Raw genomic sequence first — 23,840 nt, forward strand, 5'->3', positions numbered from 1 at the left:
CGAATCTGTTGGAAAAAGTACTTTTTCCATACAGTGCAAAAACTCGTTCACTCGACTCGCTTATTGAGTTCAAATTCAATTTCAAAAACTGAACAAGTTTTAATCCATGTATCCTGTATATAACATTACGAGCAACATTTCCCTCAACGTTTCAAGGAGCTTCTAGCCGTCTACTCTCCCGCATAGCACATTATTCTATAATACATCACGCGTCGAGCGTAATTTATGCGCAGCGCGTGACATCGGGATGAATTAAATGACGAAACGAGATCGCCAGTATTCACTAATTGTGAGTACCACAGCCAACTTTGCCCGCGAGGAACCATCTCTCGTGAAGTAGTAGAATTGAATAAATTTAGTCAAAGCGCTGCAGCTCGCAGCGCCGGCTTTATGCTCAAGCCGTTTGAGTTTACGCGCTGGGCGCCCCTTTGAAACGAGCCAAGCCGTTAAAAAACAGAGATATGGATTTAGCGAAATGTTGCTCTTGCTCTCTGCGAGCCGGTGAAACGGTCGTCGGCTCGAGAGCGAGAGAAAAACGAAGTTCGCAGTTATGCTAGAAGAGCGATGGGACTTTTTCTGACGGGACTTTAGTGCTCGTCGCACAAAGGAGGACATTTCTCCGTTGTGCTAATTGAATTTTTGATATTTTTACACGATGGAAATTTTATAATTGTTTCGTTCAACAAGTGGACGAGATCCAAAAGGGTAAGACATTGAAAGCATTGCATTTACAAAGAGTGAAATGAAAATAATATTTTTTTTTTGGAGTTTAAAACATACGAAATGCAAAAGCATAGGAAGAAAAATTACAAAAATAAATTCAATAATTCAATTTAAAAAAAAAAGGAAATGTTGATGAAATACAACAGCGTATAATATGATAGTTATTATGTAAAAATTGAGTTTGTTGCTGCAGGAACGAAGGTCATTGCTCCTCGCTGGTAAAGTCGCATTCTGAAAATAGAGAGTGAAGAAAATCTGGCTGGCAGAATGCGAGCGCGGTAGAGTAAAAACGATAAAGTTTCGCGCTAGAAATGGCGTTATTGGGCCCGGGCGTCCACTGCGAATCCATTTTGCGCCGCTGATTCTCCTCTCGCTCTATAATAAAATGTGAATGTAAGACCGCGCGCGCGCGTGCGTTGGCGAGAAATGTGGCGGCAAGAGAGATGAAAGGCTGGGAATAGGAGAAACAAGAACGCGAAGGGGGAATTAGAGAGACGGAAAATAGGAGAAGGCGAACGAGTTCGAAAAGTAAGAGAGTGCAGGGTTAAAATGAAAATAGAGGAAGAAGGCAATGGGAAAACGGAAAATTAAAGAGGAAAGAGTCGGTAAATAAGACTGATTTGATTTTCATTCGATTCACGAGTCTTTGAAAATTGTTGTTGGGTGTTGCGAGACAGTGATGATCATAGCGCAATGTTTCGAGCAGTGAGTTTCTTGCTTCGTCGATGCTTATTTGTACTTAAAAATTTGTTAAATTTTAGTCGATTTGTTAATAAAAAGGTTTATGAGACTCGATAGATAAGAACCTCCGGACTGCAAGAGTTACATCTTGCTACATTCCTCCACCCAGCGCCAAAAAGAAAAAGTAATCGCGAATAATGGGGGGATATATAGGATGGGAAAGCATCAAAAGAGGGTCCCCGAGAAAATTCGTGTTCTTCGAGCTGCCGATGCGACGCCGATAAGAAAGGACACGAAGAATAAATCGCATCTCGGCTACTCGACGAGACGACTGCCTCGGATGTGAGTATCGGGAATTGGATTCTGCGTTGCCCAGGAGAGCATATGAATGCAGTGTGCTAGGGGAGACTAGAACCGCAGGACGTTCTGGGAGAGAGAGAGAGAGAGAGAGAGAGAGAGAGAGAGAGAGAGAGAGAGAGAGAGAGAGCTTTTAATCTTTTATACATTGTATCGGAGAGGTGTGCGTAATTGTGTGCTCGGGTGATGTTCTTTTGTTTGCCTTTTTCTCCGGCGAGCTTTTCCTCGAACTCGCGCTATCGTGGATATTAATCGCCACCGGGGGAATAGATTTGAATCTCTGCCAGTTCAACGGTAACCTCATGGGGTTATATATTAAGAATGGGACAATTTTTCATGGGTGCAAACAACTTTTCATGAACAATGGGCCTCATGACAATCCAATTCTATGTTTTTTTTTTGTTTTGTAAATCTTCTCTCGCACCGTGTATAGAAGAAAAATAGAATAGAGCCAATTAAGGTCGGAAAGTGTCTGACACTTTTCTTCGCGATACCCTACAAAATTGTAATATCATCCGTTTATGCGCGGGGTAATGTCGCGCAATAACCTGTAGCTGCAATAAATATCCCATAAACGAGAAGGCAGGCGACGCGCAACGGCGAAGACAAGAACGTACAACCTCCTCGACGTCGTTTGCAATATACGAAAATTTCCCTCTTCTACATATAGCTCGCTTGTGCGCCAGGCGATCCCTAGGGGGGCATTTTTTTCTCATCTCCGTGTCGCGTACGAGCTAGCGCCACTCCTTGTCATATCGTAAAAGAAGCTACGACGAGGCAGAGACACGGTCGGCCGAGACTATATAGGAATATGCGCGATTCGAGCGAAACACATCGCTGGACGTTTATATAGACGAGCGAGCAAATATATGCGAATCGATGCTGCCTGTTCGCCCGTTTGTATACATGTGTGCGAGATTGCAGCGATGGCAGAGAAAAATGCGGATCTATTATAGAGGGATCGAACGTTGTCGTGAAATTCTCGGCGTTTCACTTCGTTTTGTATTTTTCGGTTCCATCCTTTCTTAGCTATGGAAATGATTTGAATGCGAGTCGAGTGGATTCTTCATCTGGCGTTCTTCTCCGATGAAAAACTGTCCTTCTTTCATACTTCAGTTATGATTCTTCTGTACCTATAGTTATTGTGTGGAAATAGCTAAGTATTTAAAAGTCGGTTCACTACGCGTTTGCATTAGTTTGCTTCTGAATAATTTTTCGATCTAACATCGAAGGGCTCGCTGTGTCGCGCTCATAAACTTCCTTCAAATCGATATTGATTTAGGCACCGGTGTAGGACAACCGAAAAGAAAATGATTGCATCTCAAACTGCAAACTTTTTGTGACATCGTCTCAAGAAATACCATAGCCATCCCTTCGCATAATAAAGCGTTGGCAAGCACCCGAGCAATTAAAAAGCACTTAAAAAAGTGATCAAAAACAAAGCACAGCCAGTTTTCGGACGGTTCGCCTCGCAGGGAGCAGTATAGTAATTCAGCAGACAGATCCCCACGCCCTGACAGCGTCCATTAAATTGCTCTTACGTGGGACTCGCCCCAACTGTGTACTATATATAATATTGTATAGGTATACCACACCGACGGCATCGTCTACCGCTTGAAAAAGGCACGACCTTTGAAAAGGAGGAAGAAAGAAAAACGGAAAAAAGTGTCTCGTGCAAAAAGCCCTTTGTCGTGTGCGCGCTTGCATCGAGGGTGCGGCCAAGACGAGCGGCGCGACACGCAAGCACGCAGGTGTGCATACAGAGCGGGGCACGCGACTCGCGCACTGGCAAACTTTAATTATGTACGCGCAAAAAGACGCAGACTGCTGCAGGGACAGAGTTAAAAGACGGTTTTATTAGGGAGGACGCGCGCGCGAGCGAGCAAGCGAGCCACCGGCGACGGCGGCAATTTCCGCGAGCCAGAGAGAGAGAGAGAGAGAGAGAGAGAGAGAGAACTCTCTATCTGCAATTAGGCACTTACCTGACTTCTTTATGGTGCCTAGGAGCAAGCAGCTTTTTTTCTAAGTAATTTAACCGCTGCAATTCGGAGATAAGACACACAGCGCGTTTTTAATTATTTTGCGCTTCTGAGAACCATTGCGCGAGCTTGCGAGAGGGATGTTACATACATAAAAGTAGTTGGCTTTTGCAATCGCGAATATAAATGAATTGCAATTACTGCATGACAGTGGGGAGACGCGAATAATGTATACATATTGCATATCCCACTACGGTGTCTCTATTTTTATGTCAACGTCATTTCAATTTTCACAATTACGATATAAATTTATCCGATGTTCTCGTTAAATTATACGCGATCGATTCACCTTTAAATACTTATCCTACGCTTAAAAAATACATGGGAATTAGTCTGCTCGTTCTCTGATTGACTGTTTGTTTTCACGTGTGATTTCTTCTAATTGATCATAATCTCGAAAAGTGAAAATTTTGAAAATGTAAAACGCGTCTGTGAAGTTGCTGGTTTTTATGTAAGCATAACAAAACTTAATACGCCTGATTCCATGAAGCTATTGAAAAGCTATTGAACAGCATCGAATTGGCACTGCTGCACGCCCGCACGAGTCTGCATGACATGGATGAATGGCTTGCGAGGGGCTAACTTGATAATTGTGCCTTTCGATTCACTTGCAGATGCGTCTATTCAGACTCGACGGAGTTGGAATCAAAGTTCACGCTTCCGCTGGGCAAACCAGTTTCTTGAGGCGTGTATAGCAGATTTTGATTTATAAGATGATAAAGGATATATAGCTATATATAGAAGAAAACGCAAGACGAAGGAATCCCGCTAAAGAATAAGAGGAAAGTTTGTCGATAGTTTAGTGAGGGCTCGACTTCGATGGGCTATATGTTTTAAGGACTAACGCAGTCAAAAAAGTTCAATGTCTGTTCTCAGAAAAGTTTGCATTGAGGTGACATATGATTGAGCTGGTGAAGTATATGACAAAACATTTGATGATCTTTCGAATTATCAGTATGTTGTGTAAATAAATATGATTGAATAAATAATACGCAAATTAATACAAGCTATATTATAATGAAGGGATACATTAAATGCAGATACGTAAAACATATCGAAAGTTTAAAGCTTCAAACGATCATATTTGCTTACTCAAACTGCATAACATTTCGCCGAACGTGCCTTCATTAATCACAGCGTTGATTAAAAATTCATGTAACTGTGTTCGTCGTTTTCCGAGGAAGTTTAAAACTACGCCGTCAAAGCGCATAATAATAGTTGAGCTATGCACCCGCTCAATTTTGAGGAAAAAACAATGGTTGATTTGAAATTCATAAATTGGACAATATACCCAACAAAAATATTTTTATTATTGTTTTCAGCTAATTGATCCTCCCGTTTAGATTTGTCGCCACTAAAAAAATAGCAATCATGAATTCCGGCCGGTCAACATCATGGGGTCATGATGCATTTGCGGAAGTGATAAATATTGTGGTTCTGTAGACTATCTTATCCATGAGCTGCGCATTAATCTAATGAATTACTAGTTAGAAGATGCAGTGCAAGAAAATGAAAGGATGAGAAAATTACTTGCCGAGTGGCGAAGGTGGGCGCCCGCAGCGTAATAATTATAACAACATATTTTTATAAGGGCAAGAAGTTGTCTCAGTAAGCGTTGTCCTCAATAAATAAAATGTTACTACCTTCACATAACGTAGGATTTATCGTCATGCATGCATGAGAAAAGCGATAAAACGACGTAGGAAATTATTAAAACCAAGACTTATATTACGTAAAGTTCAGTAATTCCTGCGCAAACGTCAAGAGGCAGCTAAAGCGCTTGGAAGGTAAAAAATAATGCCGGGACAAAAGAATTATGCACGTTAAGTGTTGCAAAGCTTGCTTCGCGCAAGCTTTTATAAAGAAATTACGTTTACCAACGACCTACGCTCATTTCATAACACTTCTTTATTTTTTATTAAAATCCGCATTTGATTACCAACACTAAAAGTATAAGCTTTGAACTTTATTGAACGCAATTATCATCTCTAATTTAATTTGTACTACGGTAATATAATTGCGTATGCTGTAATTTGCAGCAAGCACTAGGATACTTCTAAAACGAAACAACGTAACATTTTGAAGAATCTTTTGTATCGCTTCTTTACAATATATATATATATATATATATATATATATATATATATATATATATATGTGTGTGTGTGTGTGTGTGTGTATACGTGTGTGTGTGTTGTGTACATATATAAATTAATTACTGTAAAAGCACAATATAAAAGGTTCATGAAATTTATCAAGTCCTCGAAAAAAAACTCTTCTACATTTCAAACTAGCGTACTTGTACAAATTCTAACCACCGTTTCATTTCGATCCCTGCCTTCACTGGCTCTTATCAAATGTCGTCGAACATGCAGAGATATTCAACTCCACGCGGGATGTGTGGCATCGCACAGGAGCTATTCAGAGCAGCCTATAAAAATAGAAAATAAACAGGAAAATATATTAGAAAGCGCATTTCCAGCAGTCGATTGCGACACACGATGGCAGCGGCGCGCGACAATCCAGTATTACAAGTCCTACTCGTGCGAGCTAGACCTGCTTCATGTATAGCACGAGAGCCACTCGCTCTCGTGTCTTCCCCCGAGAGCTTTGCAAAAGCTTTGTGTGACCCTCCCCCGTCCCTCTCCCTCTCGGCGTAGTTCAGCTCTGAAAGGAATATAAGTCCAGCGGCGGTGTGATAATCCCTCGTATTTTATTGCGCGCCCCGGAAAATTTCTCTCCATTGTCGGTGTCTGATCCTCTCTAGAGCCTCCTCCGCCTCCTGCCCCCAACTTCTTCTCTCGCTTCGTTCGAAAATGTAATTACGAGCGAGATATGGGCCGCTCTTTTGCACGTTTGATATAGAAAAGAAATAGGACCGACGGAGGAGGGTCAGGAAGGATGCTGTTGGCGTTGTACACGGGATATTGCGATCCGACGCCGCGATGGTCGGTGTTTTTAGCAGCGCCAGGGGCAAGAGATATAGTTCGATTGAACGCCTAAAAAAGGATAATCTTCGGGAGTGGCTACATTACGTCCGGCTCCGATGGTGTGCGCGCGCGCGCGTGTGTGTGTGTGTGTGTGTGTACATGTTAGTACGTGTAGGCGAATGGCCTCTATAAGGGGAAGTTTATCGACTTAAGAAGGGGCTGCGGGGGATGAATAATGAGCCGCGCACTGGACTGTAGGTTTATGTTAGCCGATGTTTTGGAGAACGAGGGACCATGGTGATTCGCGGTGTTTGTGCGATGGCCCGCTTTATGGTGCAACTTTTGGTCGCCGAGACCCTGGCTTAAACTTGCGGGATGTACGGAGTGATTTATAAGCGTACGTATGAGTCATTCTACGAGAAGTCGGACACTTTGCGGTCGAAAAATCGAGCTCTTGCCATTTTGAAACAATGGGTGCCACCATCAATCCATATGCCAACAAAAAGTTACGGGCCAATTTTACTAATTGCCAAAAAATGGCCTTTTCGATACAGTTTGCATAATATGCACTTTTACGCACGCTCCGTGTGCGTTCAAGCACATTTTTTTCCTCCTGTATCGAAAAGTAACATTCGATACACATGCGAAAAGTTGATTCTACACTTATGAAATCGTAGAAACCTTCCACTCGTCAACTTTTACGCACTCTTGCAATTATTACCTGACCAAGCGAGCATTATTTTTTCCTGCATTAATGGACAGCTGAGTCCGAGATCTCGAATTAAAAAAGAACATTGTAAATGACCGTTCCAATAAGCACACATTTCCAAAAAAGAATACTTTAAGTATACAGTTATGTCCGCTAAAAAATATACTTATTGTATTTCAAAAGTAATAAAAAAGTATTCTTTTTAAATTTTTTATCGACAATTAATAGGCACTCAATAACCCAATAAGGTATTTAATAAGTGATCCAAAAGAATGTATAAAGTATTCTTTATGCAATCTTTGTAATATTTATTTTGCGAATATGGTATGAGGAAAGTAATAAAAAAGTATTCTTTCTCATAACATTAATTTTTACAGCTAGCAGAACAGTTGATGGAGGTATTCAATAAGTGTATATTACCAGTAATTAGAAAGTATGCAGAAAGTATTGTTGTGGCAGGTTTTCAAATATTTATTTGATAAACATAGTTTTTAAAAAGTAATAATAAAGTATTCTTTCTAATTTGAAATTGTGTTAAGAATTAATTTCAATCTTTTTTAATGCGGAAAATATTATGCTAAGTTAAAATTGAAACATTCAAAATAAATTGTTTCTCGACAGCTGTGCCATGTATGTACTATCATTCAGATTTATCATTCTTATAGATTGATCGAACATTAAGTCATAGCGGAAATTACAGCTCGTGAACAATAGAAATATGACAAGAAACAAAACAAAATAGCGCGTATTGTTACGGCTTTCAAAAAAATTATTTTTTATTACCTAAGATGGTAAAATGTGCTATAAAATGTGGGAAAAATTATAATATTCTCAGTCGGTAAAGTTTGAATTTAATTTTTTGAGTTGACATTTTACGTTTATTTTATTATAATAAGTTTTTGTGTCTATTGATTTGACTTTATTATTTATTAATCTTCGTTAATTTTTATTAACTTTAGTTCGTACATCAATTAATACATCAGATAGATCTGAAATTTTGTACGTAACAGATCTGTTTAGGTAAATGGTCAGCGCCCTCGACTTTCACGCCGGAGCTCCAGGTTCGATTCCCGACGCCGCAAAAAAAAATTTAATCTATTTCTTTCTTCAAAATAGCATAATAATATTCAATAAAAATAATAAATAATATAGTAATAACAGCGCGAAGTATCTGATAGGTGTAAAATATACAAATAAGCGAAATTGAAATTCAATTTTTAAAAATTCGATTTCATCAAAAATTACTATCTTTGGATAGTAAAATCTAATATCTGAAAAGTCTGTTACCAATTTATTATGAAAAGCAGTAAAAATTACTATCCAAAATAATAATTTCTACTATCAAATTTTTCTCGTGCATACTTCCTGAATCTGTAAAAATGTTTTATAATTAAAAAGAAAACATAAAGAATTCTTTTTTAGATATTAATAAAAAGTTTTAGTATCAATTTTGTTGAAAATGTATCAATATTTAATAGCAAAATAATACTTTTTTAATACTTTACTATGGCTTTGGGACATTCTGCTCACTCTAATTTAAAAAAAAGAATACTTTTCGAAGTCTTAAAGAAAAATATTTAGCAGACATAACTGCTTACTATAGGTGAACATAAAGAACTCTTTTCGAATTCTTCTAGGAAAAAAGAACTCTAAAAGAATACTTTTAGAATTTAATAAGATTTTCTTTTGCTCATTGGGGTCCCTATCAAAAGTTGCGAGCAATTTAAAATAGGGTAAAAATCGTCGAAAATGGGAAAAATGCCGGAAAAGCCAGAATTTTCAACTTTATGTTGGATTTTTGCATTATTGACGATTTTTATACTGGTGAGTGTGCCCTCAAAATTACTAGAGTTTGACTTTTTAATCGCAAAGTGTCCGACTTCTCGTAGAATGACTCGTGTATTCGAACGACATTAGAGCATCGCAAGAGTCAGCAACCGCTCGATCTGTTGACAAAAGCAATATGCAGCTCCATTAGCGGTCTCGCAAACAGCTCTGCGTCGGCGTCGCTCGGCTCTTCATCAAGTCGCGGCTGGCTCTTCGACAATTAAACATCGCGCTCGTGCGTGTGCGCACCCGCGATAATGCGCGAAACCGCAAACGAGCCGAGAGCCGTCGACGGGGAGAATTTATTTAGCCTCGTAAATCGCATTAATCGCCAATGAGGGGGTTGAATTTATTCGTCAAGAGCCGCGCTGCTTAACGGGCGAGCTCGTTTCGCGCAGCGAGCGAGTCAAGTCGACGGCACCGGCAAAGTCTTGCACCACTCGTCACGCGAGGGTACTAAGTACTCTCGCGAAACTCCGGCCTAACTAAGCTCGCGCTGCGTTTGCACCCGCTTGCTTTTTCACCTGCTAGACCTGCTGGAGGCCTGTTACAATGCCGCTACCCTAAGCGGGTCTTGGGCGTTGTCGTCCAGATCGGACGGGTGGGTGCCTATCACCACTACACAGCGCGTCCTTAGGTTGCGGATAGAGGAACAGCCCCTGAGAAAGAGGTTAACTGCGAATAAATTGAATAAGCAGCCGCGGACAGCCGATAGGAACAGGCGTGGGTGTGATGAGCCCACACTGTCGAACGCATTCATCTAGAAACACTACGCAAGCACCACAACAACAAAAACACTTCACATTATCTCTTATCTCTCAATCTAGCTCTTTCATCACACATTACAAAAATGGGCAAAAATCCTTCTGCCGAGGAGGATGCGGGAGCGATGACAACTGCCCCGAAAGGGGATGTGTAGAATGGTTCGTCACCTGGTCTTACGCGGTAACGATGCCAGCGAAGGCGCGCTGCCTTGCAGGAGGGCGTTAGGATGCGAGAATGAAACCGTAGTGTGTCTGACGACGAGTTGACACTGTCCTCGTCAAAGTCGGAAAGCTCTCATACTTAGTTCTAGAGAGGTATGGGGGTTATTACCTCTAGAACGGTGGACTCACCTGCGATCGGAACAGGATCCGAAGCTCGCGGGTTTAACATAATATCATGGCTCAAAAAAATCAAATCCGAACCAAAAGGGACTTAAGGGTCGGAACTTGGAATGTTCGCAGTCTATACAGAGCAGGTGCGTTTAAAGAACTCGTAAAGGAAGCTGATAGGTACAATCTAGATTTGGTAGCAATACAGGAATCGCGGTGGCCAGATGGCGGTGTACTAGCATCGGGTAACTTCACGTACCTGTATGGGGCCGGGAGTGGGGGATCTCTAGGCACCGGATTTCTCGTAAGCAAAAGCATCATACATTCGGTTAAAAGTTTCAAATCCGTCGATGATAGGCTCTCGTACATCATTATCGAAGGTGAATGGTATAGATATGTATTTATTAATGTACACTGTCCTACGGAGGGCAAAGAAGAAGAAGCTAAGGATCTCTATTACGAAGCTTTAGAGCAGGTAATCGACCAGTTCGCGTCTGACGACACAAGAATAGTATTAGGCGATTTCAATGCTAAAATAGGTAGGGAGGAAATGTTTAGGCCTACTATAGGGAAGGAAAGCCTGCACGAAGCCAGCAATGATAACGGTATTAGGGTCATAAATTTCGCGGCGAGAAAAGATCTTATAATCAAAACTACGTGTTTTAAGCACAAGAACATACACAAGGCAACGTGGACATCGCCGGACGGGGCCACACAGAACCAAATTGATCATTTCCTCATTGAAAAAAGACGTCATACTAATGTTCTTGACGTAAGGGCTTACAGAGGGGCAGATAGCGACTCGGACCACTTCCTAGTAGTAGCCAAATTAAGAGCTACACTAGTAGCGAATCAAAATAGTAAGCGAGCAAACAAGGTAGAAAGCTTCGATATTGAGAAGCTACGAGATAGAACACAGCGAATTAGGTACCACATAGAAATTAATAACAGGTTTCAGGCACTTGAAGAAGCAAATACATCGCCGGAGGGGAATGACGAACCGAATAGCTTATGGGGGGACATCGATAAAACGGTAAAAGAGGCCGCGAACAAAGTACTGGGTAAAAAGAAAAAGCCAAAGAGCAAACCATGGTTTGACGAAGAGTGCGAACTCTGCTTTGAAAGGCGCAAAAAGGCTAAATTAGATAGCTTACAAAATAGAAGCGATAGGACCGTAGAAGAGTATTCTAACGTAAGGAAACAGACGAGCGCGATCTACAGAAATAAGAAGCGGGAGTATCAAAAGAATCTTATTAGTAGAATAGAAACTAACAGTAAGGAAAATAACCCCCGCGAAATGTACAGAGGGATTAACGCCTTAGGAGTAGAGCGCAATTGATGAAGGACGAAAACGGGGACCTCGTAACAAATGACAACGAATTACTGACGCTCTGGAAAAATTATTTTGATAAATTATTAAACGTGCACGAAAATAGCGAAGAATTAGGGGACGAAATTCACACTGCTGAACCCCACGTGGAGGAACCGAGCTACCAAGAAGTAGAGGCCGCGATTAAAAAACTAAAAAACAACAAAGCCGCGGGAAATGACTCTATACCAGCTGAGTTACTCAAATATGGGGGCGTCGAGCTCACTTTCAAAATCTATAAACTAGTATGTGCCATCTGGAAAAATTAAACAATACCCGATAATTGGAAGGAATCTATCATTATACCGATTTTTAAAAAGGGAGATAAGACAGACTGCAATAACTATAGGGGTATTTCACTTTTAGCAACGTGCTACAAAGTTCTGTCAAACGTAATACAAGCTAGACTCACTCCATTCGCGGAAGATATAGTAGGAGATTATCAGTGCGGATTTCGGCGCAACAGATCGACGAGCGATCAAATGTTTACCATAAGACAGTTGTTAGAGAAAAAGTGGGAATTTTGCGAAACCATACACCAACTATTTATAGATTTTAAAAAAGCGTACGACTCTATTAAGTGAAGCAAAATGTATCAAATTCTAGTACTTCTCGGGGTACCGAAAAAACTCGTGAGATTAATTCAAATATGTCTGAACGGTAGCACGGGAAAGGTCCGAGTAGGCGGTAATGTATCAGAACCCTTCATGATACGCGATGGTTTAAAACAAGGGGATGGGCTCTCTACGGTGCTGTTCAACTTAACGTTAGAGTATACCGTTAGAAGAATGCAGGTTAGCCAGCTGGGCGCAACGCTTAATGGAACAACGCAGATACTAGGCTACGCAGATGATTTGGATATACTGGGGGATTGTAGGGAAACGGTAGCAAGAAACACGGAAATCCTCATAAAAGCGGTGGAGTATACAGGGTTAGAAGTGAGTGAATCAAAAACAAAGTACATGATTGTGGATAAGCTAGGCATCTGCAGAGGGGAGGAAGATCTCAGAGTTGGGAATTTTACTTTTGAAAAGGTTAGCGAATTCAGGTATCTGGGTACGACCATAAATGATAGAAACGAGATTAATGTCGAAATAAATAAGAGACTCCATTCGGGTAATGCTTGCTTCTACGCCGTGAGTAATTTACTGAAGTCGAGGCTGTTGTCTAAAAACGTTAAAATAAGAATATACCGGACAATAATACTGCCGGTGGTTCTGTACGGGTGCGAAACGTGGGCTCTCACTAAGCAGGCGGACAACCGTTTTAGGGTATTTGAAAATAAAGTCTTGCGAAAAATATACGGGCCGAAGAAAGATGAGGAAACCGGGGAATGGAGGAGACTACACAATAATGAGTTACACAATCTGTACGCGTCACCAAATATTAACAGAATAATAAAATCACGCAGATTGGGATGGGCAGGGCACGTAGCGAGAATGGGAGACGACCGTACGGCAGCGCGCGTGTCATGAAGGGCAGGCCGATGGTAACGCGACCTCTAGGTAGACCTAGACGTAGATGGGAGGACAACGTAAAAGAGCGGATCTAGTAGAAATAGGACGGGTGGGTGTCGATCGGAGAGGTGCATCTTGGGTGGGGTTGACACAAGATAGGGCAGCGTGGAAGGCTTGCGTAGATGAGGCGATGAACTTTCGAGTTCCAAATGCCACGTAAAAAAAAAGAAAAAAATACCTGCTTGAGGCAGGGGGTGAGGGCTGACTCTTTAAGGCTCGACGGATGGGTTATTCTAGAGGTTTTATTATCCTGCCGTCGTTAATGTTCTCGTCCTCTTCAATATGACGTTGATAATTATTAAGTTTCAAGGGCTTCTAACAATTTAATCTTTAATTATATCATGAAAAAAATGTTCATCATCATACCATTAGGCTTTAATCAGTTTTTGCAAGAGTATAAAAAGGAACTCAACAATATAGGGGAGATAGAGCGCCCAGAGCGGAACGGTACCTAGTATGGAATGCCATCAGTTCTCAGTTTCTGAAGCGAGATTATGGCCCTTGCTCACGATAGTTTAGCAGTTTTTGACGTTTTAAAGGTTATACTCCGAGGCCGTTGTTGCTCGAGCGAAAGGGAAAAAGTTGATTGCATTGTTTTTTTTTTGCATTTTTGGCGTTGTCAAAATAGGTAATGTTCGCTTCTTAATTTGCAGATCGATAATAGGTAAATTCAATGACTTTAACCTCTATAAAGGTTTGGTTTCAAGTTTGAACTTTTAAAAAAATCTGGAGTTAGCCATATATCTTACTACGTGCCGCCGCATAACCTCACCGCGTGAACGCACTTTTTTCCCGATATGGTCTGAGACATATTTTCCCAATATATTTTTTTTTACGATACGGTTACGATTTTTTTATTACAATAACTAAAATAAGCATTATTTAGTCTGGAAGTGCCTTGAGGGAAGCTCAAAGAGAAACTGCGATCGATTCCGATAAATTTTGGAAATATTGATAAAATCAATGGCGTTCTATACTAGGCGATACTTTTTCGCTATCCAAAAAAAAATTAGCTTTTATGGTTTGGTGTCCTATTTGGTTATTTTGCAAAACTATGGTTTATTCAATTAAGAACTAAAAAAGTACAGAAACATTATACTTTATAAAATTTTCAAAGTAATATTCTCATTTCACAAACGCTCATTCTGCAGGTTTTAAAGTCTGCTATACATAAAGTGTTTGCTAATTAGCTGCGACCCAAGTCCAGTCTCCGATGATTAATGATTTAACAATATTGTTTTCACATTTGCAGATTCAGATGCTTTCTCTAAAATAAAATGCAATACATCTTTCTATAATAAGACTTATCTCGCAATTTTTCCTTTTTCTTTGAATTCTTCTTTTTATCAAGCCACCCTTCCTACCTACCTAGTACTGTGCGATACTTAATCCTGCTCCAGGAAACTCAAGTTCCCACTGCTCCAACTAAAGGCATAAATAATTTATATGCCTTTTATAGGCTCGTTATATATCTGTAGTGTGATTCGCTGAAAACATAAGCTAATACACTATAAATTCCTCAAAGTATACATACCACCAAAGAAGCTTTTCAAAATCGAATAGTTGTTTCAGTTGACTGGTTATTGCGCTATGATCGCATGGAATAACAAATGTTTTAATTTTTAACTCCATCGTAAGATAACCCACATTACTTTTGCTTCACCACTCGTAGAGATGTTGACGATAATATTTCCAGAACTAGGCAAGATTTGTATGAACTGGGTAGATTCCAGTCTCAAGATATCGGTAGAAATCCCATCTAAAATGACATGAATTCTGGAATATTTCTAGCCAGATCTGCTAGAAGTCGTCTGCAAGAGTCGCGGCTACATAACATAACCTTGCTTTTTTGCTTTTTTTTATGGTTCGTAGGATTTGGATGTGCGACCGACTTTTAATTCGCGTGTATACATAATATACATGTATCACTAATACACCTTTCAATAATATTATAACAAATATAATAAGCCACAATTACAAACAATTACTAAACAATAGCCTTTATTGCGCCCCGGGTAATTCATTACCTGGCCAAGCTAACATTATTTTTTCCGGCATTACTGAATAGCTTAGCCCGAGATCTTGAATTTAAAAAAAAAATTGTCGAAATTGACCGTCCCTATAAAAAATGTGAGCTATTTGATACAGAGTGAAATTGTTCAAAAATGCGTTCGAAACGAAAAACCGAAAATTCTTGGAAAAACCGGATATTGACGGGTTCAATCAGCCAAATTTCTACCACGTAAAACTTGTAACAGCAATATCAATAACTACCAGTTTCACGTATGTTTAAAAATCCTATATAGGTATGCATTTTCAAAAATCGCGTAAAAATCTTTATCCATAAAAAAGCTCAGACATGTGTAAATTTATTCCATCCCCGTAATACAGGCTACACTCCGACGAATCGCCTACGCGCAGTGAATCGAAAAACGTTCCAGCCCTCGCTCCCGCTTTTCCCAATATAATTGCTCGTTTTTTCGTCGGCCCGGCAGTATAGCGACCCTCTCTAAAACGGGGAGAGAGAGAGAGAGAGAGAGAGAGAGAGAGAGAGAGCAGCGCCCGTGTACTATGTAAGTCCTCCGTGCCGTTTGAAAGGAAAGATTGATAGTGCGCTCTGGCTTTCCGGCCGTCTCTAAAGAAGATATTAACGTGTGTGACGCGGCTTTGATTCAACGCGCGCCACGCGATTCATATGGAAGTTACGTAGGCTAACCCGCGCGCGATAACGCCGATGAATCTTCGGATTCGTAGTTTTTTTTCGGGACGACGGGCGTGCGGAGCTCGGGTAACGCAGCGCTTTTTCTTAAATAGGGAGCGCAGGGTAGTTATCGCAGCAGCTTGGGGCTGAACGTGATATCTTGCACGAAAGGGGACAATTTTGTTACATGAAAAATGTTTACATGAAAAAATACTTGTGAGTAATTTTTATCGAGGTGATCTGCTTGAACCTTCCGTTTGATAAACGTTTAAGAAAACCGCCACGTGGTATTTTTAGAACGTCTCGAACACTTCCACATTTCAAATGTTTAATACTACGTGTATTTTTTGCACGCTGCCGGCTGGCCTATCAGAAGCGTGTGACGACTTATCGTTTTCCAATGCTTTATCCTGCACGTTGCCGCGGCTTTCTCTCTTTTTCTCCATTTCACATGTGCAGCTAGTCGCGTGCAACGACGAAATAAATATACGCTAAATCTTTTACAGCGAAATTCAAGCTTAAATCTTTTGCGCGCACGAGCCCGGGATGTTTAAGCTGCGCGATCGGTGCGCTTTTTAAAACGTCGCGTATTGATCGACTCGTAACAAAATACTTTGTGCAACTCGACGATTTGAAGCACACCATAAGGAGGCACGAATCGCGTATCGCGATAAAATTCTCGGCTAAGAGCAGCCCAGCTCAGCAGCAGTCATGTGCGCGGGCTGCAGTAGCCGCAACTCCATCGCTAACGAAAAGAGCGATCAGATTTAAAGGGCGGCCATTAACGTCCGAGCCGGCGCGTAGGTAAAGTCATAAACGAGCAGAGAGCTTGCGCGCGGGAAGGTGTTGGCCCGCGGCGCCGTTTAGACGTGAAACAGCGGCTGCACGCGCCCGCATTAAGTGGTTTCGGGCTCGAAGCTGTTACTACGGAGCCATTATGGCGCTTGCGCGCGCGCGAGTCCGGCGGGATGAGTTAGTGGCTGGACGCGAGTGATCGGGGCAACGACACACACGCGAACTTCCTTGCGCACTTTCTCGGGATTGCCCAGCCAGCAGCACTTTGCTCGTTAAGCTCGTCCCCGTTACAGCATGTCGAGAGCTGGGGACGACGCTACCGGTAATTTTCAGTGGAATTTATCGCTGGCACAGAAATGCTGCCAATTATGATCGTATGATTCGCGCATACTTCTGTCCCGCTCCGGAAAATTATAAGAAGGAGAGCTTCCGAATCATCTAGTGCGAACTTGCGAGTACGAGCACGCGCCCGCGAACTGTATAGGGTGTGTCTCGCGAGCGGCATGAGTGCGCGATAAGAGCGAACGGGACGTTGATCACTTATTTGGCGCGCAATTCCCGCGAAGTTTCGCGCTGTAAAATGGATATGGCGACGGAGCCGAGGACTAAGACGGCCTTAACTGTCACTTTGACGCGCTAACTTTTGCGATGTGGGTAAGTTTGCGAATGGCTCGTTGGATCATGCGACGAAAATGACGAGGCCTATTTGAGCGCGCTTACAAGTAAAAACCTTATCTCCGGGCGGCCGTATTAAATGGGATCGGGTTGGCGACGTTCGTAACTTTCTGCTAACTCACTTTCATCCTTATATATTATGGGCGTTCGCGAGGCTCAATTTTTTTCATAATATACTTCCGGTTGTTATACGGTGCGAAGCAAGAGTAGCAAGACTTCTGACTCTGTTGCCTTCGCCATCAAAAATTCATCGCGAGCACTTTCGCAGCGGGAAGATTATTCGTCGTTGGGATTTGGCCTTTGCATGGAAAAGAAATAAGAGTCGCGAAAATTTCACGAGCCGCGTCGCATAACTATCAACCGGTCAATCAAAATACACGAAAAAGGCAGGCACGAGAAAGAAAGCTCGCTACCCCACAGCGTATACTCTCCTTTCTCTTTGCGAGAAAGATTGGCTTGGTGTATAATGCAGCGTCGGGAATTTTCCTCTTCGGCAAGCACGCGCTGCGTTACACGAAGAGACAGGCAACGCGCGAGTTTCGCTCGGGGCTATAAGTACACGTCGAAGCGCGACGCGACAAAAGACTACGCTGGAAACGGAAACGCTGCGAGCGAGCGCATACAACCGACGTGACAAGTTCGCGAGGAGGAAAGTGATATACGCGGAAAATCGGAAGATCTTTTTTTGTACACGAGGGAGAGCGAGATACAGAACGTTATAGCCGAGGCACGGCAATTTGTCATATAGAGACGCAAGGATTTTTGAAACAATTGCGCGACGAAGAAAATTCGTAGAAACGCAATCGTCGAACATTACGTTAGTTCGTAAAAGACTCGAGGCGAACCGGTGGCCCTGCGACGTTGTCTGCCCGTGACGCAATACCCGACGGCAACGAAGCGAAGGGAACTTCCCAATGGATGTCCTATTGTGTACAGCAGAAAATATTGCTGCCCATATAAATCGAAAGAAATATCATTCGAACGCTTCCTACCTCTCAGCATCGTCCGCAATCTTCGTGGAGAACGATCATTATCAACTTCCCCGCATCGGAATCTTCATCTCTATCTAAAAGTGCGCAATCTCGAGTGCGCGAAATAAAAGCGAAAGGAACCAAGCGTAGCAATAATAAATTCCCCTCCAGCCGCCGTTCTTCCCCCGGCAATGTCGGAATTCCCAAGTCGCTCGTCGATCTCCCGTGCACACCTCTCTCTCTCTCTCTCTCTCTCGTCCCTATTCCGACGAGAAAGCCATAGAGCGTCGACGTCGCCAACGATTCGATTTGCATCGCGGCGCGCCCGCCTCTTGTTCCTGAAATCATTTTCATTTCTCCCGCGCCGCGCGCAAGCTCCCGTAACAAGGAGGTTGCGCGCAGCTCTATATGCAGAAGGTGTTGTTCTTCTAGCTCGAGCTCAAGTGCGCAATCTGCCATCGATTCTCCATTTCGCGCGGGGAGCAGGAAAGGCAACGAGCTCGTTTTATTCCCGCCGCTGTTATATTATATAGTCGAGCCTTATTCCGCGGGAACGCGAGGATTTTAGAGGGGGAGGCAGGTGGTGATTTACATTCTTCGGATTGACTGACTTCGCTCAGGTGTGGATGTGGCCTGAATTTTCATTCGCCAAATATATATGTATCATCCGGAATACTAGAGGGAAGAAAAAGCGTCGGATGTTTTGTGCAAGTTCTCATTTTACCTCCGCAATGATCAGCGTCTCTCTCTCTCTCTCTCTCTCTCTCTCTCTCTCTCTCTCTCTCTCTCTCTCTCTCTCTCTCTCTGCGCTGCATAAAGCTCGAAGAAAAAACAGAAACGGCAGCGAGCGCTCTTCCGCCATATTACACGAGTCCAAAGGAAATGAAAAAAGCGCGTCGCCGTTCGCGGAAAAGTAATCAGAAACCGCGTCGTGCTCGGCGGCTCTCCCGCGGAAATGTGTCGCGTCGCTTATTACGCTCGCGGAGATCTCGCCCTCTTGCTCGTCGTTTATGAAATTGAATCACTCGCCGACAGCGAGGACGACGACCGAAACACATCGCGACAAAGCACGAGAAACGCACACTCGCTATATATGCGTCATGTGCCGTCAACACTGAAAGACCGAGCGCACGAAAAGCAAAAGGAGAGGAGAGAAAGCGCAGGCGCGACTGTAGGGAAAACTCGAGGATAACGCGCAGTGCAGCCCTGTACAGCGAGCTTTCCATTTTCTCAGTTGCACTCCCGCGTGCCGCAATAAAAAGTCCAATATCAAGGAGCTCCCTTCTGCACTTTAACGCTATTGGAAAACGAACCCGCCATTGACTTCTCTCCCTACTCCCCTTCTCTCTCTCTCTCGCGCGCGTGCTCTCTCTTTCTCCGCTCGAGAATGAAGTTCGCGAGTGCGAGAGTTGGACTACTGCAAGCGTTGCGCAACTTCCGTCTTATATGCTTATACACTGCATTCGAGGAAAGAGTCGCGAGTCGCGGGAGCCGGCTGGCACCTAGCCCTCGCTTGCTTTTCTTGCGCTCAGAGCGCGAGAGAGAAGTCGAGTTTTCACGAAGACGCGGACTCACTTCATTTGTACTTTCTCGAGCGATCCGTTTGTGGAGAGTGAGAGAGTAGGGAGAGAGAAGGCCGAGGATCGAGAGGTTCGACTTTTGTGTAGCCTCTCCGCAGCTTGATGAGGGGGTTTGTTAGTTTGCCACGATTGCTCGAGTGTACTCTCGCTTCCGAGAATCTATCGAACACTCGCGGGCTTCATAATATGATTTACGATTCTGGATGTGCTTACTGCTTTGTTTTCATAATAGATACATATAAGCTGCTTTGACGATGGAAAGGAGAATGAGCTCATATCAATATTTTTCAGTCTTTCGCGGTTTTGCTGCTTTCGGTACGAGCTTTTTTATGTCAAATTTGAATCCAAAATTCATGCGAAAAGCAAACAATTTTTGCTTTCGATGTAATGGTCGAAAATCAGCATTTTCTAATATATTATAAAACAACTGGGTTGCACCGCCGAATCCAATTCGTTCGAAACATCCCTGGTAGAAATTGGCCGATTTAAAATGGTGAAAAAGCTAAGAACTTGGTAGTTTTCTTTGTCATTTCTTGTTACAAGATGTAACGATTTTTATCCTAGTTTTTTGGCAGTTCTTAGATCGAGCTGTTTTTGAAAAGTAATGCCCAAGTTAGTTGGTCAAATGACAACGTTTACTTGGCTCGGTTGGCTAAGGCGCGCGGCTATCCTTGTGCAGGGCGGGGGTCAAGTCCCCGGTCGCTCGAAATTTTTCGGATGATTCTTCGCATGCAAATCATTATCCTATAAACTTTCATTAAAAAAAAAACTCGAATACAAGCCTGTTAGTAATGATTTTCCGATTCTAACCTCGAATCGCCATTAACCACGTGCACCTGTGTCATACTATTTCACCAACTATCTTCGGAATAAAATAGTTAAGAATACTCAATCTAAAAACTGCTAAAGAACTAGGATAAAAAGCGTTACATCTTGTAACAAAAACTGACAAAGAAAACTACTTACCAAGTTCTGAGATTGACAACCTCAGAACTTCCAAATAACTTGGATACCGTTTCTACCAGAGATCGCACTCGCTTTTCCAGCAATGAAACTGTTGACTCACTCAATAAAATAAATAATTCTTTTCAGGTTCCTGTCAAAACGCGGAGCCCGGCAGGCGTTACCACGATTTCAAAAATACCGACGTCACTGCAGATTTCGAGAACCAGCACGATGATTTGTACGTATACCGTCACTGACGTACGTCAGCTTTTGTTTGCAATGCATTCGCGTTGACAAACGAGCTTCCGATCGATTTTCGCCATGACGCGTTATATCGGAAGCTATCGCAGAAACGAAAAATGTTTTATTTAACAAATGCGCGCTCGACTAACAACATTGCCTGCCAACGACAACGCCTACCGCATCGCGCTGTATACATACGCAGCCTCTAATCGGCATGAACTGACGCGCGCGGTCCAGCTACGTTCCTACATAACGCATTCGATACGATTTCCAAGTAAAATTAAAAGATTCACATAGTCCCAAACTCGGCCGGTGTCCTCCCTCGTTTTCTCTTTCTTCTGGCTCTGCCGAGCGCGCATGAAAAATTCATCGCGAGCCTATCTATAGAGGTATACACGCGGACTCTCCGCTGGGAAAAACCAAAAGTCGAGGTAGTTTCAAAAGGCCGCAGTGAGCCAATAATAGTCCGGCGCACTTGTAATTAATCGAATCAGTATATAGCCTCGCTTTTCTCTCGTTCCCGAGCCCGTTCTTTTTCTCCCCGTTGCATAAATGATCGGCGCGCGGGAGAGAGCGCTAATTTCGCCGCGCCAAGTTTCGCCTGATGTGCTCGCTAAGGGTAATCGCCGAATTAATAACAACCTTTGCCTCTCGGCTTCGACGACCTACTTTCCCGGGCTCACTCCTGCATAATGCAGGATAGCGAGGAGACAGATCTCCAGATTTACTTGGAAACAATTTGAACGAGGTGACGGCGCTCCCGGCGACTTTGAATTATCGGAGATATAGAAGCGGCCTCGCGGCGGCAACTTGCTGCGGGGGAAGACTCAACGTATTATCCGCGGATGGAGAATGAATCCCGAGGGGTCTCGCTGGAAAATTAGGCCAAATTTGTCTTGCGCGTGATAATTAGCGGGCTGTTACATTATTTAGCGTCGGAATTAATTTGCCCCACGGCCGTACTTTTCCTCGCCGCTATATACTGTATAGCGCAATACGCGAAAGTCTCGGATGAGTAGTTTGGAATTGTTTTCCGATATAACCGAAGTTATGGCTTGAAAAATGTCGAACTCGCTGACAAATCCAATACACAATAACATCGTCTTTGTTGTCCATTAGTTGGGACGTGCCTCCCGAAGGAGAGCCGCTGCCGAGGCCAAAAGCGGAGAAGGAAGTAGCGCCGGCGTCGCCCCGAGGAAGCGGAAATGAGAGCTCGGAGGCCCTGCTGCCAGGGGCGAGCCACGAGGACGAGTCGGACGAGCAGAGTCTACAGCCGCCCCAGCAGCGCTCCGCCACTAATGCCAGTGAGAAAATTATGGATTTGCACGCTTCTTATCGCTTAGTCCCTAGCTATATCCCTTCCGCTCTCTTGCTCCCTCCGCCGCGCAGTATATAGTATGGCCCCTGGTGCGCCGCGGTGAGAAATGCAAATTCGGCAGTTCCGGCGGGGAAGAGAGTTTGCTGCTTGCGGGGAGATTGCGATTTGAGAGCTTTCACGGATTTATGCGTCTCATGCTGCGGGCCGTCGTCAAATGTTTATTTATACCATTTCGGATCTTTACAATTTCTAAGCCCGCGGATTATACTATATTTTTTGCATGTATTCGCTGTATTTGCTGAAATATTATTCGCTACAGGATATCGGATTTTCAATTTTAATTAAGAACGAGAACGCTACTCCGGAAGAGTGTTGCACTAAGAAATACCTGACCTCTTGAACAGTTGTTCAGAACTTGCGAATCGAAAATCGAATATCCGCAGTGACGGCGACTCGATCCGCACTCTGAAAGAAAATCTTGTTCACCGAGCATTTCTTTTGAGAGGGGATATTCAACTGAATTCGAGCTGTAAGCGCGTATAGTTTCGAAAGTTTAGAAGCCGAACTAAGAACGTTGCTGATTAACGATTGACTGTTCTCGGAGGTACTCGGCAAGAAAGCTTTCCCACTTCGCGATTCAGCTCGTACCAACCCTATCGCTGGAAAAAGAAGTATCGTCGCGGAAGCAAACACTACCAGCAGCGGCAGCAGCAGTCCTGGAAAAATCTGATTTCGGCGGAACGCGAAAACGTCGTCAATGTAGGCAGACGAAACCGAAGCAAAAAGCCGAAGCTGCTGCAACAGCAGGAGCAAATCGAAACGAGCGTCGCGACTGCGAATTCGAAAAAGCCGCGTAGTCGAGCAGGCAGGTACAGAGAGGAACGCCGAAGACGACGCAAGAACAGGAAGCGCTCCAGGAGTAGGATCAGACTCGAAAGCAAGAAGCAGCACGAGGAGCAAAAATGGAGGGACCGTCCGATCGCCAGGCTACTCAAGGTGCTGAACAAGCAGAAGACCGACGAGGACAAGTTCTTGATCGAGAACCCGCTGAACCTTTCGACGACCAAGCTGACCGAGGAGAGTGGTGAGTTCTCTGAAAATCACAATATTGGAATTTCGATTGGGTTCTCGAAGCGATTCGATTGATCAAAATGTACACGACAGAACATCTGCAAATTGTCGTTTTCGAACTGCGATCGATGGCCTATTTGCGAAATTATTCGATGTAGTTGTCGGTAAACATGGAACCTCGATCAAGGTCAATGCCTTGCTACATCGTCGAATTTCATCCCAAAACAGTCGCGCCGAATTATTCCGACAAGCGCGTGATACCACTTTTTCACATAAGAGTATACACAGTCTAGAG

The 23,840-nt window shown here is 43.1% G+C and overlaps 1 protein-coding gene across 4 annotated transcripts in view; it reads left to right on the forward strand.

The window, feature by feature from the left end:
- Nucleotides 1-23,840, forward strand: part of LOC100679483 — a 64,117-nt gene that overhangs the window by 4,132 nt on the left and 36,145 nt on the right. For all 4 annotated transcript variants that reach the window (XM_031922560.1, XM_031922561.1, XM_031922562.1 and 1 more), the window contains exons 2-4: nt 21,061-21,151; nt 22,276-22,460; nt 23,079-23,558. In XM_031922560.1, the coding sequence (XP_031778420.1) occupies nt 21,061-21,151; nt 22,276-22,460; nt 23,079-23,558 (756 nt within the window). The remainder of the gene's footprint in view (nt 1-21,060; nt 21,152-22,275; nt 22,461-23,078; nt 23,559-23,840) is intronic.

This window comes from Nasonia vitripennis, chromosome 2 (genome assembly GCF_009193385.2).
Source record: "Nasonia vitripennis strain AsymCx chromosome 2, Nvit_psr_1.1, whole genome shotgun sequence".
NCBI classification, from domain to species: domain Eukaryota; kingdom Metazoa; phylum Arthropoda; class Insecta; order Hymenoptera; family Pteromalidae; genus Nasonia; species Nasonia vitripennis.